This window comes from Haemaphysalis longicornis, unplaced genomic scaffold (genome assembly GCF_048455015.1).
Source record: "Haemaphysalis longicornis isolate Haplotype H1 unplaced genomic scaffold, Haemaphysalis longicornis Haplotype H1 scaffold_3, whole genome shotgun sequence".
Classification (NCBI taxonomy): Eukaryota; Metazoa; Arthropoda; class Arachnida; order Ixodida; family Ixodidae; genus Haemaphysalis; species Haemaphysalis longicornis.
Genome location: NW_027526335.1, coordinates 183,394,613 through 183,413,693, shown reverse-complemented (window position 1 = coordinate 183,413,693; position 19,081 = coordinate 183,394,613). Strand labels below are relative to the sequence as shown.

The 19,081-nt window shown below is 49.0% G+C and overlaps 1 protein-coding gene across 1 annotated transcript in view; it reads right to left on the bottom strand.

Annotated features, from left to right (window-relative positions):
• LOC144175869 (arginine kinase-like) overlaps nucleotides 1-1,518 on the bottom strand; it is a 33,007-nt gene extending 31,489 nt beyond the window's left edge. Inside the window, exon 1 of the mRNA XM_077704896.1 lies at nucleotides 1,350-1,518. Within this exon, the coding sequence (XP_077561022.1) occupies nucleotides 1,350-1,518 (169 nt within the window). The remainder of the gene's footprint in view (nucleotides 1-1,349) is intronic.
• Between the last annotated feature and the right edge of the window lie 17,563 nt (nucleotides 1,519-19,081).

The window sequence follows — 19,081 nt, the reverse complement described above, 5'->3', positions numbered from 1 at the left end:
ACAGTCAGGATCTATACCGATAAAAAGGTAATGGTACGAATTCCTATAGTTCACTGTGGCCATAGTAAAGCACATGTGTTTTCATTTGTATCGTTATCTGTGATTAGTATGATTACGAAGAGTGCAGAATAGGCAGCACGACGTTTATAAGCATATACAGAATGATCAAAGTTAAGTCGACGGTATTTTTTAAATTAGGCGCTTAGATTTACGTGAAGACCACCTCTACAGTGAGGTTTTGCGCCCAGTGTGACACAGAATTAGGTGGTAATTATTGATGTCGATGGCTATTTGCTAAAATTGAATAATTAACTTTTAGTGGCTGCAGTAAGCAAGACTGTTTGTATTGAAAAGTTAACCGCAATCGTGTTTTCACGCAGTTTCATTGGGCGGAATTCTTCTAGCGCATGTGTACTGCGAGACATCGAACTGCGAGGTATATTTGCCGTTCGCATGATTACGCATGCTAGACGCTGAAAACCGGCGTAAAGCTCCTCCCTTTTGTTCTGTGTTTCGAACGTGGGGCCGAGTGTTGCAGGTTGCGATAACTCCAGCCGAAACTGAAAGGGTGCTAGTTGCTAGTTATAACATTTTCCTATGCCTCCACTCCGTTGTCAAACTAAAAACCGTACACAGCAGGCACGTCGCAAAAGGGGGGAGCTTTGCGCCAGTCTTCAATGTTTTGCATGCGTAATCACGCGAGTGGCAATTAAACTTCGCAGTTCGATATCTCGGAGTACAGATCCACTAGAAGAATTCTGCCAAATTAAACTGCGTCGAAACTCCTTTGCGTCTAACTTTTCAATATAAACATGCCTGCTCACTCAGCCACTAAAGAGTTAATTATTAAATTTTTATAAATTAACCCACCGATATCCATAATTACCACCTCAATCTGTGTCCCCCTGGGCGCATAACCTTACTGTAGAGGTGGTCTTCACGTAAAACTAAGGGCCTAATTTAAAATGAACTGGTCGACTTAACTTTGATTCCCCCGTATACTGCACTTAACGTGGTAAATCATGCACACTGCAAACACCTTGTGCATAATTGCAAAATCAGTAGGATGGTCTTTTCGTGGTCGTTGAGCACTAGCTAAGTTTGCGCGCATAGTTCTGTGAGCTATATACAAAAATTAGCAGGCGAAGAACTTCTCCTATAGGTTTCGTTCGCCCAGGGAACTAGAGCGTAATTTGACGTTCAGCTAATTTCCCTGTTTATCTAAATACTGGTTCGCCACCGGAGTGGGTGGTGTATTAATCTTCTTTGGTTTAATCATACCAAATCTGGTTCCATTCCTTCGCCGTGCTCGGCCTGTCACTGCATGCCGACACCCCGTAGCCACTCACCGGACTGGATAACGTCGAGCAGCGTCGCTCCCATGGACGTCTTGCGGCTCTTGAGTTTGTAGAAGACTTCCTGGGTGAGGTACTTTTTCAGCAGTGACTTGCAGTCCTGGGCGGCCTGCAGCTTGGCGAAGGCCTGCTCGAGCTTCGCCAGCGTAGCCTTGTCGGCCATGGCTTTGAGGTTGGCCTCCGAGCGTAGAAACCGTAGTCGCGATATCTTCCGCCAGCCGGACGCCCAGCGCGCTCCCGGAACGGACTTCGTAAACCAACGCTGTCAGTCGGAAGTGGTCAGACGGACTCAGTGCATGGCTGGCTGATCGAGGACAAGCCGTTGGACCCACCCGCGAGGGGTTCGAAACAGCCGATGGTCGCCACCGAGACGCCCTCGCGAATACGGCGCGAGGATAAACACTTAGATGATGATAACAAAGTGTTAATCGGGGCTGCGAGGAGCAACGGAACACCTGCTGCCAGGAACACCTGCTTATTCCGACAGATTTTTTGTAGTTTTGTGGTTACATTAAATTTGTTTACTTTGGACGACCTGTAAACTTTTTCACTTGTTTTTTTGTTAGTTATGGTAAGGATTACCTTAGAAATGTCCCGTATTCCAAAAGTATGGTCAATACCTCACCCCTAACATTGTGAGCATGTGGGATCACAATGAATCCTTGCTTCTACAATGACTTTCTTTCGAATTCTAAAAATAAAGCAGCGCTCTATAAGTTCATGGCAAGCAATCGGGTGGTTTCTATCAAGCAACGTACTTTAGCAGTTGCCGAAGAGGATAGCGCGTATGTTCAAAACGAACCAGTAGAGGAGCTAACACATACAAAAAACGCCGGGTCTGTACTTACCTCGAACGCAGTGTCTTGTGTGCCGTTCGACAGCGATCTAGCTCAGCGCTCCAGGCATGGGTAGAGTGCCGTCTGTCGACATTCGAATATTTAGGACTAGGCTAGCACTACCCAAAGCGTCTGTCGTTGTGGTGTAGGGGGAAGAAGAAGACGCCCTTCCGAGCAGCTGTGTCTCTCTATGTAGTAGTAGCACGTAACTTTAATGAGGCATAAAGTAGGAGTGGTTGCTTAGTCCGGCAATCCAAGTGATAACTGGGTGACCGGCGCCCTTGATGCCAGTAGTTGCTGGACGTCCAGGTGGTCGCTGGTAATCAGGTTCTTCCACAGCTCATGGAGGGGAGGGGGACAGGAAAGTGTGGGAGGTCAGGGTTATGCGCACACTCTAATAAAATGTGGACAAGTGTGCCAGGCTTAGAGCAAAAAAAATTACACCCATCTCCCCGAAGGGAACCATGAGTAGGATGCGGAGCGTCATGGGGGTTCCGTTTGCGTTTCCGTTATGTTTGTTAGCCAAATTTGGTGGAAATGTAGTGAACCCCGTAATGCTCATATATCCCTGCATATATCCTACTCATGGTTCCCTTCGGAGAGATGGGTGTAATTTTCCTTATGGGTGTAATTTTCCTCCTCTTCGCAGCTTTGTCTTCTTCTTCTTCTTATTCATCTTCAGCGGTTCCCCAGTGGTATCTAAAGGTCTGTTGCGACCGAGCACAGTTGTTGCGCAAGCACAACCGGAGTCTAGCGAAGCATGCGGCCAATCCCTAGGGGCATCCTGCCAAAATCATCATCAGAAGCGCTGCGGACGGGGCGACAGCAACGTACACGCCCTCCTCTTCGCAGCTTTGTCTTCTTCTCCTTCTTCGTCTTCAGCGGTTCCCCAGTGGTATCTAAAGGTCTGTTAGTGTTTGCGCTGATGCTCTCACTTAATTGCGTCAGCACACTCACTGACAGTGCTGTTGCTTCCATCCTACTTCATCTGAAGAATCACGGAGTCTAGCGCAAGCACAAACGGAGTCAAGTGAAGCATGCGGCCAATCCCTAGGCCAATCTCTAGGGGAATCCTGCCAAAATTATCATCAGATGGAGGAGCGCATGCGCAGGTGGTGTGCGGACGCCAGACCACCGCCTACGCCGCGGGACATACCCCCGAGCATAAGACGCGCCGCATCTAAAAGTGAATTGGGCGGGAAATTGAGTGGGAAAAATGTTGGGTAAGAGGATTGAATGGACGAAGGTATTCGTTTGCATGCGACAAAGAATCGTTTCTTCTGATTTGGACAGCTTGGAATGAGGTTGAGGGAATTATTGTTTATCGAGCCGATAGAACTGTTTACTATCCTGAATAGTGACCAATCGTGTGTACTCCGGTTGTTCTTATGGGGCCTGAAAGAAGAGTGCGCAGGGTTGGTGATGCGCAAAATTATTGCCCTTCAATGTGCAGTGGGCGGGTTTCCAGATGCGGGCGACGTTTCTTTGCGGCTGGTCTTGCGAGAGGAGGCGGAAAGTTGGCGGGGCCACAGTCCTCGCCAAGAAGCTCCGAGAGGCAGCTTGGCAGTCGGTTAAGATAACCGCGCTCTTGGAGTGAATGAGTGCGAGTGTGATCTCCAGTTTTTCACCAATGTCCATGGATGTCCTTTTAATTAAAGCACAGGTTATAAGGGCCGATTTGGTGGTGACGGTTGCTACCTTGTGTTGCCCGCCTGGAGATGAGCAAGCGGCTGTATACGTGGCAGCCAGACGGTTTCCATAGATATTCTCGTGGGCTGGACTCCGTGCTTATCTTCTCCCCTGGTGGAGATCAGGGTACATATTCTTTGGCATTGCATCACCAAGCCTCGGGAGGACAGAAGAGCAGGTGGAGATGCCGGGTCCGCGAATCGTAGGTGTTTGAGTAAACCAAGTCCCGCATGTGTCTGAGGGAGCCAAGCACGTTTGCTGGCACGGTTGCGTTCAATTAATTGTGAAACTGAATTATAAAGCCGCAGTTGAAGAAGGCGCTGAGTAGAAGTGTTCATAGGCAGGGCCAGTGCTTGTTTGAATATCTTGTGCATGAGATTGTCGAGGGAGTCCAAGTCTCCTTTGGTGAGGCAGAGGTATTGAGCAACGTAAGTAACTGTAGAGATTAGAAGTGCTCGAATTAGTTTAATCATATTGCTACAGTGTTTCAGCCGAAGAGGCTAAGCAGAGAAAGAGTCAGTACATGACATATGTACAACATTGGGGCATGTCCCGGGTAGCAGCCGAAAGAAGATGGGTGGTTTAACTGGTTTATTGATTGGAGAGGTTGGAAGCGAATGTGCTCTCGGCTACTCCATTTCACCAATACAGGGTCATAGACCCGGCTATACAAGTCCACTGTGCACAACAATTTCGTAAGTACTAATAGTTGTCTATAAAATGTCCTCCTGGGTTGGTGCTCACTGAGTCACGGTAAAAAGCTTATACGTCACCTAATACTTTGTTGCTATATCTGTGTAGGTAAAAGCACATTCAGAGCACGAACAACGCTATTTTGAAGCCCCGCATCAGGCCGCGGTCCTAGTAAAGATGCTCAAAACACCACACGACGGTTACCTAATGGGAGTTTTTTGAAAAGTTCAGGTCTTTGCCGTGAACATAATGAACAGACTAGCATCACGTGGGAGAGAGAGAGAGAACCACTTTATTTTAGGGCTGGGTCAGGGGGTGAGGTGGCCGGGCGCCGAGGAGGTGTCCGTGAACTGTTGGGTCCTGGAGGCGAGGGTGGTCTGGGTCTCCAGGGTCGAGCTCTGCAGGGCCTGCTCCCAGTGGGTGGGTGTGGGGAAAGGCGGTAAAGGGGAGCGCGGGCAGTCACAGAGAGAGTGTAGTTGAGAGTCCCGGGCGCCGCAGAGTGGGCAGAGTGAGGAGGGGAAGGGTGTCAGTGGGAGAGGGAGGCTCTGCAGGGAAGGAGTGCGTTTGGAGGAGGCGCCAAGTTCTGGCCCCCTCCTTCGGGAGGCTGGGTGGCGGGGGGGATAGTGGCGGCGCAGGAGGCGGTAATGTTATGTGATCTCCCGGTACGAGATGAGAATGTCCCGGGAGCTGTGAAGGCCGTGGTTAGTCTCCAACGAGGGGCCTGCTCGGGCAGTCATAGCTCGAGCTTGTCGGTTGGCCACCTCGTTGGCACCTATTCCCGTACGGGCGGGGACCCAGAACAAGACCACGGGGTGGGGAAGTGATTTTTGGGGTAGAATTTGGAGGGCAATTTCGGATATTCTGCCAGCTTGGAAATTTCCGATTGTGGATTGCGAATGTGACGGGATGGTGTCTGGACAGGGGTCTTGGGCTATTGCGATGGATATGGCCGCCTCCTTCACCGCTGTGGCTGAACTCGTGAGGACAGTGATGGAGTCCTGAGGTGTGCTATCCTCGGAGAGCGCTACTATGAAGAATGCAGCTCGGGAGGGGTAGCTAGCAGTGTCTACGTGGACGGTATGAGGTGAGGGGGGTGCAGGCGTTGCCGGTTCGCTGCGCGTGCAGCACATCTAGCCACATGTGATGTGGGGTGAGAGTTGTGAGGTAGTGGCTTAATTCGTATCAGTTGGCGAAATTCTCGGGGGATGGGGACGGAGGATGGGGGGAGGATAGGGGTTGAGATGGAGAGTCGAGCGAGTATGGAACGCCCAGTGTGGATGCAGCCCAGTCGGAAATTTGGGTCGTGCGGTGGGCTTTGATGAGTTCAGACGTGGTGTTATCTACGCAAGCTGAAGGAGGCGGTCGGTAGGGGAATCCGATGGAAGCAAAAGAACAGCCTTTGCAGGAAGCAGGAAGAAAAGAGCAGGAAGCAAAAGACTTTGCGGAGAAGGCGGCCTGATTTGGCTTTTTCTGTTACGTTGAGCCTGCAGTATGAGAAGTGGTACGTGAACCTGCTGAGTACGAAAGCTAGGAGCAGCCGAAGTCACTCGGGCTCCGTCCGGCCGTGGTTCCGAGCTCTAATACGTCTGAGTAGTCTTATGGTCTCAAGTGTGTGTGAGCGGAGTCGTTGGAAGGTGAGCGAATTGCCGCGGTTAGCTTGTACCGTGACGCCAAGTATGCGTATGGAGGGGACAATATGCACTCGGGTGTTGTCAATCCAGACAGCGATGGCGGACGCAGTGGGTGGGTGTGAATGTATGGGATGTATGATGAGAAGTTCTGATTTGTGCCGTGAACATGATAGAGCGATTGTGCGAACAACTGCACTCACAGTTTCTGCTCCTAGCTGCAGCGTCTCTTCGATCTGAGCGTCACGGTGACTGGTCATCCAGAGGGTACTGGATCATAGCAAGGTTAAAGAGAAGGAGGGATATAACCGAACCCTGAGGGGTGCCGACTGGTGGTAGGGGGAAAACGGCTTAGGTAAGGGGCCCTAGGCGAAGGATTGCTGTGCGGTTACTGAGAAAGGAGGCGACATAGTATTAAGTGCGGGATCCCAGGTTGAGGGAATTTAGAGACCGTAGGATGGCTGCGTGGGAGACTTTATCGAATGTTTTGTGCAAGTCGAGGGCTCGGATAGCCCCACTGTCACTCTTGGATAGGAAAATATGTAAGTCATTGTGTAGATGAAGGTGGGTGTGCTGAGTGGAGAGGCCGGGGCGGAAGCCCGTGAGGTTGTGTGGGAGAAGGTCATGTTCTTCAAGGTAGATTGTGAGGCGTCTTGTGATAATGTATTCAAGGAGTTTTCCTAGACACGAGGTGGGAGATATCGGTTGGAGGTGTTCGATTTTAACAGGTTTATCGGGCTTCGGTATGAGGCAGATGTCGGCATGGCGCCAGAAAGTTGGTCGGGTCCCAGATCGCCAGTGGTGGCTGAACAGGTTCAATATGGTGTCGAGGGGGCATCCGTCTAGGTTACGTAGGAGTTTATTATGTTCTCTGCTAGGGGGCTGTTTGGTGCCGAAGTTTTGTGATGGCGTGTTCGATCTCCGCGATGGTGGTGTCGGCGTCGAGGGCGGTGTTAGGCAAGCCCGTGTATGTACCCGTAGGTGTAGAGGTGGTAGTGAGGGGGATGTATTGGGACCGGAGTTCGGAGAGAAACTAGGCTGCGGTGCCAGGATATGTGTGAGTAAGGGAATGAATGCGGGGTGATGTGTATTCTTTGGTAGTAGTGGGGTCGAGTAAATGGCTTTGTAGCGCCCACGTGCATTTCATGAGGAGCCCACCGCGCATATCGTCGCATATTTGGTACCAGTGAGCTCGGGTGAGCGCTGCTGCGTGTTCTTTAATTTGTGTTTGGAGGTGCGCAAGCTTGCGGCGCAGGACACGTCTGTGTTTGCGGGTGCGCCACCTACGCTCGATGCTACGATATCCTTCCTAGAGGTGCGTCATTCGGGTGTCGGCAAGGGCAGGGGGTATTTGGGGGTCGACGGCGGTGTCATGGGAAGTCTTGACGCGGATTATTTTTGCGAGCCAGCCGTTTAAGTCCGATACAGAAAAGGTTACGGGAGGTGGCAGTTAGGCACATTCGGCGCGAAAGGGGTGATCGGACGTGAGGGGTGATCGGACGTGATTCGGCGCGTGAGGGGTGATCGGACATGATAGCCGATGGGAAAGCTGAAGGGTCGTTTGGATGATGTAGTGGTCGCTTCCCAGGTTGTTGGGGGTGGGTAGCCAGGTGGTGTGTGGGAGGTGGCTGGTGAGGGGTGGTGTCTCGTTGGCCGCTGTTGCCGATGCGGGTTGGGGTGTGGGGGTCGGTTTCGAGTATAAGGGGGAGGGATTGGATTGCTTCCCAAAGTAGTCGCCCTTTGCGGGTGGTGTGGCCATATCCCCAGGCGGGGTGCGGTGCATTAAAGTCGCCTAGTATGAGGAGGGGGTTTTTGTTGGCGACGTGGAGGACTGCTTTGAAGAGGGGATGGAAGTTGTGTGAGTGTTCTTTGGGGTGCTATAAATATTGTTGATGTACAGAATGGGCTGTGGGGGTTTGGGTAGATAAACGTTGATTAGCACATGTGGAATAGGAGAGGTGGGAAGGGTGATAAGAGCTGTGCGGAGGTTGCGGTGAACCAGAGTGGCAATAGATGGAAAGTCGGGTGATTGAAATGACTCAAACCCAGGAAGTTTAACTTTAGTAGAAGGGCCTGTTTCTTGGAGCGCGATGACTACAGGAGGCGTGGGCAGGGTGGATAAGAGGCTCTGTAGGACTGCTGTTTTGGGGTGAAGCCCCTGCAATTCCATTACCAGATTTCGCAGGCTTCGCATATCTTCTTCCAAGTCGTCGTCGTCAGGGAGAGGGGCGGAGTGAGTGGGGTCAGAGAGTGATGGGGTGTATTTGGAAGGTAATAGTTCCTTCATGCCTGTAAGGAGTTCCGTATGGAGGGCAGTAATTGAGTCTCGCATTGCTGCCTGGGTGGCTACGGTGGTTTGGTGGAGGTTTAGATACTCTTGTCGTTGTGTCTCAAGAGCTTGTGCTAGACGGGGGGGATTCTGTCTGATTTGTCGTAACCCTCTTCTGGCGAAGGGGCTTTGCGTTTTACAGGTGGCGTTTGGGTGGGGACGGTTGTGGGGTCCAGGTTGGGCTGGGGGGGTGAGCGGGAGTGGAAGGATTTGGGATTGGCTGCGTCGCTGCTGGCGGAGTAGTGCGTTTTCTTGTCGAAGGCGGGTAACCTCTGCTTGAAGTGATTGGATTTCCTTGATGAGTGCTTCGTATTGTGAGGGGACGGTGGGTGTGGTAGTTGTGTTTGCGTGAGGGAGGGTTGAGTGAGGGAGCAGACCCCGGGAGCTCACCTGAGTTTAAGTGCAGCTGCTGGTGGGTCCTGCTGTTGACGTGAGGACTTGGCTGTAGGTCTTCGGTGAGTGGGAAGGGGTGAGGGGTGCCGTGCCGGATGCAGTTGGGGAGTTTCTGGCTCGGTCCAAATGGGAGTTCTGGTCTGGGGGTGGTTTCTAGGTGCGTCATGGCTGGAACCTTTTGACGCAGCCCGCTGTTCCCGTGATGTGACCTTCTCCGCAGAGAATGCATGACGGCTTGCAGGGGCGCTGTTCGGCCGGGTTGGTGGTGCGCAAGTGGTGAAGTGTGGCGTAAGTGGCAGGTTTGGGCAAACGTCTCTCCTGTGTCCGGGGGTCCAGCAATTGAAACATGTCTCAGACTTGTGTTTGAAGGGGTGGCAGCGGAGGAGAGCGGCTCTGTAGCGTACCCAGTAAGGAACCAGGGTGCAGTTGAAAATTATTTGAACAAGGTGAGTGTTGTGCAGGCGTTTGACGTCGAGAATTTGCAGAGCCGGGTTGTAGTCCACAAGACTGCGTAGGATGGTGTCCGGGTCGTCAGAGGGCGGTACGTCAAGGAGCACGCCGACGGTGGTGTTGGCTGGGGGACGTATATGGTTGGCCAGGGGATACGTGGGGCCTTGATAGCGCAGGGAGGAGAGCGCAAGGTATTTATGGGCTTTCTTCCGAAGGGCTGCTGAGTATGATGAAGTTAAAACGGTGGTGTATTCGGAGTTGGTCTTCCGGCGTACGGGGTACCTGCGCCTGCTCTTGGATTATGTCAGGGAGGTATGGTGCGGAGATGGTGTGGAGCGCCAGGCCTCCTTGAGGGCGGAGTATGATCTTGATGTCGTCTGCAGGAAGGGGCTCAGCTGGTTGCGAGGGCTTTGGGGCGGATCGGCGTTCGCGGCGACGTGACGGCGGCGCACCGCCGCTAGTGACCACCCCGCCGCTAGGGGCGGGGTGGTCTTGGTGCGCGAGCTGTTTGCGGTGGATGCGTACCCGGCCCGGCTCGTCGGGGATGGCGGGGTTGATGGGCTGGCCTTCTATGACGCATTCCGTAGTGGATGCCATGGCTGCGCTTATCGGGGAGGCGAGCGAAAGCGTCAGGCAACGCGGGGCGATGCGGTGTTAGGCGAGCGCAGCTGGCGCGGCAGACGCCGCCGCTGGTAGCGAGCCGGGGTCTTTCAGGGAGCGTTAGGCTTAGCGTCCGGCGAAAACGTGGTCCCACAAGAATCGGGTCGAATCTTCGACGCGGGTGATTGGGGCTCATCTTGAATGGTATGAGGTGAAAACGGACGTCTAGAAGAAGGTTGTGGGGCAGGATCTGGGCAGCTGGCACGCTGCGGTAGGCTCATAGAGCTGCCGAAGCAGGAGCGTAGCGAACATGAGTAGCGTAGCGAACCGCAACCTTCACTACTATTACGACGGTTGAAGTACACGATTGCAGCCAATTTGCTTCATCGCAGCCGCAGTGACATAACTCCATCATTTTTGCTATAAGTGTAAGTTTCCTTCATTTTTTGGAAGTGATAATAATTGGACGTTTTGGAGGGGCGTACGCTGTGACGTGTCTTCTTGGTTCCGAGCAAGTGTTGCCACGATTACGCCAAATGCTGGAGCCTTTTTCTTTCCGAATCTGTGTTGCCAAAATTGCGGCAAGCGATGGAGTTCTTTTTGTTTTGTGAATCTTGGCAAAACTCCCTAAGTGGGCATGCTGACTTCACAAACGTGTGTGCGGGAGACGCTGGGCGGTCACCGTGCGGAACGCGAACGCGAGACTCGACATTTTTTTGTTTTGTAGCGTAAGCTACACTGGCCGAGGTAGAGCAGTTTCGCGTGTGCCGTGAAGGGCCGTTCTGCGCAAGCGCAAGGGACATTGGATTGGATTGGCTGGACTTGACTTGGGTTGGATTGGATTTAAATTGGATTGGATTGGATTAAAGTGGGTTGTGTTGGATTGTGTTGCGTCATAGCCGCGGCAGACGCACTGGCGCCGGCGCGTGCACTGGTGTGCACCTCAATTGCGCAGTAGCCAAGTCTGACGCTGCACCGGAGCCGCTTGAGAGCCGTTTCGCGTGGCTCGTGAAAAGCCGTGCTGACCATGTCCGAGGAGCAGTGACTGGACTGGACTGGACTGGACTGGACTGGACTGGACTGGATTAGACTGGACTGGACTGGACTGGACTGGATTGGACTGGATTGCTGAACCTTAGCTCACGCTACGTATATCCTGGCATAGCAGAGATAAGCCACTACTAATTTTTTTAACTGCCTTGCGGTCGCAGTGAGGAACGCGCTCATGTGCGCTCAGCATTTTCTTGTTATTTTTAATTGCGGACCCAATACAGTAACAATTTTCTCAACAACTTCGCTGTTAAAAATGTGAAGAATACGTAGACGTGGTTTTTCGAGCGAAGTGATTGTTTGTGAAAAGATATCGAAGGTGAGCCTGATCAGATCGGTACAGAGATTGTCACGCAGCAAGTCGCTAGGGCGATCTTTCACGGAGACCTTCAGCAACTACTTCTCAAGTCGCACCCGTCAAGCCGTCGTGGAGCCTGTTGGCTACCTCCCCAGCTGCCTGTGATAAGGCATCAGGCTACGCAGAGAGATCACTGGTAACGGATACCACACCAGCGGGAACTCCCGCCGCGGTGGCTCAGTGGCTAAGGCGTTGGGCTGCAGACGCCAAGGACGAGGGTTTGATTCGCGGCCGCGGCGGCCGAATTTCTGATGGAGGCGGAAAGTGAAAGCGCGCATGTGTTCGAGGTTTCGGCGCATGTTAAAGACCCCAGGCAGTCAAAATTAATCCGGAGCCCTTCACTACGGCGCGCCTCGTCTCCTGCGTAGCATAGGTGCGTTAAACCACATAATCAATCAATGGACACCAGCGGGAACAACGCCATTGCCAACAAGCAACTGTAACCTTGTCATTGCATGAAGTCGTCGCGTCGCAGTGGTTCCGTACGACCACAAAGTACAGAGCATAAACTGTCAGCACAACTTCCTGAACTAGAACCTTAACTGTGTGTTTGAATGCTTCTGATCTCCCACAGTGGCGCTAGGAATGCCGACGTGATCGACGACAAGAAGAGGAATTATCGGCGCTGCACTAAACTGATGAAACGGCGAGGCCCTAGACGAGAGCCGCAACTTCAGATTTCACCAGACTACGACTATGGTCAAAACCAACTGCGTATTCCACGGTCCGAAAGCGAGCTTTGCCACGAAGGAAACAGTCGAGGAACGAGCAAACCCGGTCACGACGATGTGGGGAACCACGTCGACGTGGAGTGGCTTACTTTTTCACACCTTACTCGGAACACATTTTGGTTAACCCTGTGTTTCCTGCCCTAACCAAAAGAATAATCAGGAAGCGACATCCGTCGCCTGAACACCATTGGAGAAGAAAACGGCTGATGGTCTGCTACTGACTGGCATAACAAAATTCAACCAGATTGCGTAAAGCACTGTTGGTGAAGCTAAGCTTTAGTGCCTTCACTGTTGCCGTAGTACGCCAATTCACCCTGCACGAAAGCCAGCTTTCCATAACGATGATGTTGAATGAACGTGGGTGAAGTCAAAGAAAAAAACTCTTCCCGTGGCCGGTATCAAACCTGGGTTCGTCGCGTTACGAAGCCGGTGTCCGCCCGATTGCTTTGTTTCAATACCCTCGAAGCACACACCAATCAGCAGGCACCGATTTGCGCCGTACACCCCAACCCCAAACCCAAACGTTAGGCCTACGTAGTGCACACCATAGAGTTGCTGTGGGTGTTCTTGAAGAGTGGTGCGCACTTTCTGAGTACCCCATAGTCGCAGTGTGGGGTTGGCCAATCGAAGAATCTATCACGAGAAAGCTTCACGTCCGACCATCGTCGTCGTTAGACGGGGAGGTGCATGATTTTGTATTTCTGTGAACTGTTTCCTCCGTAAGCATTCTCTGAGCGGAGGCAGCGGAGGCAGCGAACAGAGCGGTCGCCTGATAGTCGCCTTCCTATTTCACAGGTTTGAATATTTTGCAGTAATCTTTGTTCGCTTAGTCAGTAACTTTTTTTGCTGCCTCTACTGCCAACCACCCAGCGTCATTGCTATTGTGTGCCCTTGTGTATGATCCGGCATTGCTTGGGTCATGGAAACTGACATTGGTGACCTAAGACGCGAGGTCGCTGATCTTAAACGCGAATTTCGGAAAGAAGTAAGGGAAATGCAGAAAAGCTACGAGGAAATTTAAAAGGAATGTGAAACCACAAGGCAAGAAAATGTAGAAATGCAAAAAAGCTGCGAATTCTTCAACAAAAGCTACGAGGAAATGAAAAAAGAATGTGAAACTACACGGAAAGAAAACGCAGCTTTGAAAGCTGCACAGGAATCACTGACTCGGGAGGTCGAAGGCCTCAAGAGGCAACTGCATGACACTTCTTGAGGCTAACGGCCCAAGACCAGTATTCCCGTAATAAGAACTTGGAAATCAAAGGTGTGCCGGTTACAGAGGATGAAAACCTAGTGAATGTGCTCGGCAAGGTTGGGGACGTCCTGGGTGCAAAAATTGCGGAGCAGGACATTGAAACTTGCCACCGCGTTCCAACGCGCAAAAATGACTCAAGCCAAAACATTGTAGTAGTACTAAACCGCTGAGCACACCGCGACGAAATCGTTGAGAAAGCTAGGAAAACAAGAATCACTACTGAAGATCTCGGATTCAACGTGACAACTCCAGTTTACGTGAACGAGCATTTGTGTCCAGTGCTTAAAAGATTGCTTGGGATGACTATCGCAAGAAAGAAGGAAATGAACTGGCGATTTGCTTGGGCAAAGGGAGGCAAGGTGTTCGCCAGGAAAGCGGAAGCATCCCCCATCGTCCGGATAGTGTGTGAGAGGGACTTAGAAAAGATTAAATAAACTGATGCTCGTACACGGTTACATCCGACAGTTAGTCTTTTATCAATGACCGCCCCAAAAGATATCAGTTGTCCGAAGGAAAACGGCTATCTAACCTTTTTTCATTGCAATGCACAATCCATGAAAAACAAACACGATTTATTGACAGTGCTTTTTGATCAATTTTGTTTCAAGTTCCACGTTGTCATGATAACGGAAACCTGGTATACGAGTGACACAGAAGTGCTGCGCCTTTCGGGCTTCAACACGTTCTGTCTAAATCGGCCCCACCAACGAGGTAGGGGTGTGTTACAGCTCGTGTCTACACAGCTTTCTTGTAGTATAATGAACGAATTTTCGACAGTTACGGCAGATTATGAAGCTTTAACGATGCGGTGTGAAAATGCTATTTTTGTTGTTATTTACCGCCCCCCCCCCTCCCCCGATAGAAAAATCGAAATTTTTTTCGCATTTTTAGAAGACCTTCTCAATGTTGTTTCGTCGTATGGTTTACAAATAACTATTGGTGGGGACTTTAATATTAACCTATTACAGGCGAGCGCACATTCGCGTGATCTAGAGCTCCTTCTGGGTTCTTTCGGCTGCATGAACGGGATCAAAGAACCGACTCGTATTGGCCGTCTTTCCCAAAGCCTTATTGATGTATTTATAACCAGTGATTCAGGTAGCAGTATCATGTCCGGTGTGATTGGTGTACATATAGGTGATCATTTACCTATATATATTGTCTCAAAGCACACAGAAATGCTAAGATGTAAGCAATGCCCCGAATCTTTCGCTTTTCACGATATTAATCAGAATACTTTGACTAGTTTTCGTCAGAAAATTCACTCTATTTGGTGGAACCCTTTACTTCAGTGCATCACTGCAGATGATGCCTACGATACGTTTCTGGGATCATTGAAAGATGCATATAAAAAGTCTTTTCCTCTTAAGATGGTCAAGAAAAATAAGAATATAAGGAAACCATGGATTACAGACGAATGTCTGAAGATGATCCGTAAAAAAAAGATTTATTGTACCGTAAGTTTGTAAAAACAAAGAACAGGGACGACTTTGTAGCCTTTAAAAAATACCGAAACTTTGTGACAAAGTTCTTGCGTTATACTAAAAAAACGCACTTCGAACATGTGTTTTCTGAGGCTTCCTCCCGGCGGGATGTCATGTGGCGGGAATTGAATAAACTTTTGCACCCCCTTACCCCCCGTAACGACGACTTTGAACTGACAGTAGATAATAAACCTCTCAAAGGTCAGGAACTGGCTACCAAGTTTAATCATTATTTAACCAATCTTGTGCAATGCTCCCACAATGAAAACGCTATGAGCTTCCTATAGGATTATAACCCCCACACAGCCTTTTTTTCTCCGGTAACGCCTCAGGAAATATGGTCGATTTTCTTGTCACTAAAAAATAGCAAAGCCATAGACATCGATGGGCTTCAGATTCGGCCTATTAAGTTTGTACTGGATCTTCTTGTGTCGCCGCTTAGCCATATATTTAACTTATGCCTTACTACTGGTGTTTTTCCAAAGAAGATGCAGCAAGCTAAGGTCACACTACTGTTTATATCCGGGGACAAAAACAATTTTTCCAATTATAGACCGGTTTCTGTACTTCCAGTTATTTCAAAAGGGTTAGAAAAAGTAATCGCGAAACGCCTTGTGTCCTTCTGTGACAAACACTCTATTATATCATCAAAACAGTTCGGTTTTCGTAAACATATGTCAACGGAATTAGCTTTACTAACGCAAAAAGAATTAATAATCCAGGGATTTGAAGAAAAGAAGGTAACATTAGGTATATTTATAGACTTTTCCAAAGCATTTGATATAATTAGTCATTTAACTTTGCTTGAAAAATTACAACATTATGGATTCCGGGGGCTTCCCTTTACTCTTTTGCAATCGCATTTAAGTAACCGGCAACAGGTCGTGGCAATAAAGGACCACCACTCTGCTTCACAAGAAGTAAGGGCTGGAGTTCCGCAAGGCAGTCTTCTAGGGCCAATTCTGTTCAATATTTATATCAATGATATCGTAGAAATCACTGACATTGGACAATTTATTATTTACGCAGATGATACCAGCATTTTCTTTCAATCGTGTGATACTACTCAGCTTTCGCATTTAGCAAATATAACCCTCCAAAAGCTTCACAAATGGACTAAAGCGAACTCGTTAGAAATAAATACTAAGAAAACTAAAGCAGTGTTATTTTCACCAACTCAAAGATCTGCTGACAGAAACCTTGGTTTGTATATCGGATCTGAAAAGATTTGTATCGTTAGTGAAACAAAAACATGAGGAATTGTTTTTAATGACCATTTAAAATGGGATGCTCATGTCGATCACGTCTGCACTAATTTATCTCGAGCGTGTGGGGTGCTTTCTACGTTACGGCATGTGGTTCCATCAAATATTAAACTTATTCTTTATCATGCTATATTCGCAGCTCACATCAATTACTGCAGCCTCGTATGGTTAACCACTTCCGCAAAAAAATATTAATAAGCTGCATTTATTTCAGAAAAAGGCCATTCGACATATCGCAACTGTACCGTATGACTCACACACTAACGAACTGTTTCTTCAGTATAATCTGCTTTCTGTCCAATGTATCTACAACTTTAATCTTCTAACACACTATAAAAATAGCTTGCAACACAACGGTGCAGCTTATCTAAGGCTATGTAGTTTAAGAAAACCGTTGGACGTACCGTACGAAATAAGGGGAAGGAGCTCATGGTTCGTGCCCTTTTCGAGAACGAATTATGGCGATGATAGGTTGCAATTCCGAATTGCCCGCCTTTTAAATAACCTAGCCGAAAGTGGCATAGCTGTAAATACAATTTCTAAGCGAGATTTAAAGAAACGTTTACTGCTGAACATGGAACAGTTTAACTGAAAATATATCAAGCGTTGTCTCTCGTTGTGACCTGGGTCTGGCCAGAATTACTTTTAGTACTTTTCAATGGTTTTAGTGGCAGTGCCTTCATTCCCTGCACACTGGACCATCTTAAAAATACCGTACACTGCTTTTGTCAATATTGTGTGTATTTATGTGGATACTTGTAGTGGATACCTGCAGTGCAGATATTGATGAGTTTATACATACCTGTATATAACCTGGACTTTTCTTCAAGTTTAGTCTTTTTTCTTTGTTTGTGTGTACACAGGTTCCGTACATATCCAATATTTCTCTTTTTATGTACCTGTGTACCCCATTTTTTTGTAACCTTTATATGTATGTATGTATCTATGAGTGTCTATATGCGTGTATGTATATCATTTATTAAGTTTCTTTTACAAAATGTGCGCTATAGTGTGTTTTAATGCTTTTCCCTATGTTTGTATGTACTAGCGACATGTTAAGGCAAGATTTATTTCTTTAGGACTATTTCCTGTGTTTTAAACTCCTGTTTCTGCTCTGCCACGCCAACCGTAAGGGGCAAACACCTCGTCAAGCTGCAGTTTTGCAGCTTTTTGTGTTTGTCCTCGCATTTCTATGTACGAAATGCTCAATAAAGTTGAAGGAAAGAGTATTTGGGTCAGCCTCATTGTCGAGGGCGGGAGGTTGTTGCGGAAAAGAGGGGAATCGCCGTCACCAAGCTCAAGTACAGAAAGTGGAGAATTCAACGAGCCTGCACAGCAGAGCCATGGCCGGGGTCCTCCTCCTCAACAGAGGGTCCAGCCGATGGAGCCTTCTATGCCGGTGGCCAGGGCGGGACTAGTAATTCGTCGTGGTGCCACGAGATTAGTGGTGAGAAGAAAGGTCTCGTCCGGTCTTGCAAAGCAGAGGTGTACTGCGCCTGCTGGAGCTTTTTTTTATTTCCGCGTCAGCCCAATTGTGACCCTCCAGCCCACAATGACCTGGAACCCACTTACTCGTCAAAACCTGGCATTGCTGCGCAGAAAAGGAGGCCAGCCCCACAGCTTCTACGGCAAGTGCACAATACGGTCGCGCCACAGAATAGGGTCCATGCTTGAGGTGGTTCACAGGAAACTAAACGAATCACCTTCCATATGGCTACCAAAGCGCCATTCGGGCAGGTTTTCCTTCGAAGTTGTTTAAAGAAGGCTGACCGCTGCACTGCATGTTCCGGACAGTTCATGGATGCCTTGTGTTACCTCGCACACCCCACGTTGGACACAGGGGTGATTAGTGAGGCTTCAGCTACTAAAGCAACGCCGGAGTGCGTGCGGAATTCGTCCAGATACTATGCACCAACGACTCCTCTCTCCTTTTCATTCCTTGAGAAACGCATGACCGACCGGAAACGTGGGAGCAAAGGGCCTAAAATGTTCCCTTATGGTTTGCTTTTAAAATGCACCGTTTTCCTGGCACCACTTTTAGATCATAAAGTTCCAACTTACAGAAATGTCCACGCTTCTTACGTCTCGTCAGATAGCTGAAAAAACCATATCACTATACGCTTTCAGTGGCTGTGTTCTCGTAAGGGGTCCTAGGGCGTGAACCGCGCTCAAGAGTAGGCGCGACACGCACTGTCATGCTCTTCCAAAAGTTAAAACTCACAGGTTTAGGAGCTAACTTAAGCAGCTCGTACCCCAAAATGTTTGGCTGTTACGGCCTAAATATCAACTTGACTAAGCTTCCAGCTAGTTTTCGAATTATTTCTTATGAATTTCGGCGCTTTACTACTTTTCAAATATTCTAAACTCTGTTGATAGAAACATGCGACAAATTAAATGCGCAAAAAGAGGCAAGAGCAGCGCTTTTTTTAAATGTACTAATGATTATTACCTTGCTTTGTGCTTTCCTTTTTGACTAAATAGAAATAAAACACCATTATTTCCGCAATCCTTCGTACAAAATAACGGAACGACATCAAGGCATATCGCAAGAAACCCATTGCAGGTCTCCTCCAATTGCATCAATATTGTACGATGATTACACTGGGGAAGAGATTTATTTCAAGGTCATAATGCAAAAAATGACAACCCTTTCTTGATCTGACGTAGGGGTGTGAAAAAGGTGATGCGTCTAATTAAGGAGGCCCTTGCCAGATATAGGAATCTTTAATTAAATACGCGCTTATTTATGCCAGAAGTGTTCGTTTATGTTGTTTTGTTTCTTTGGGTGCAGTAGGTGCTTCTCCGCTTTCGTTTCTCTATTAACCGAAAGGTCTGCTTGTCTCGCCTTTCGGCTTGGCATCACCGGTCTACATACCCAACAGCTCGTTCCCCCCGCCGGCCGAAAGCGTTTCGCCATCTGTCTTAGTTTGACTAAACTTGATGGCGAACGCTGTGACCGAAGCCT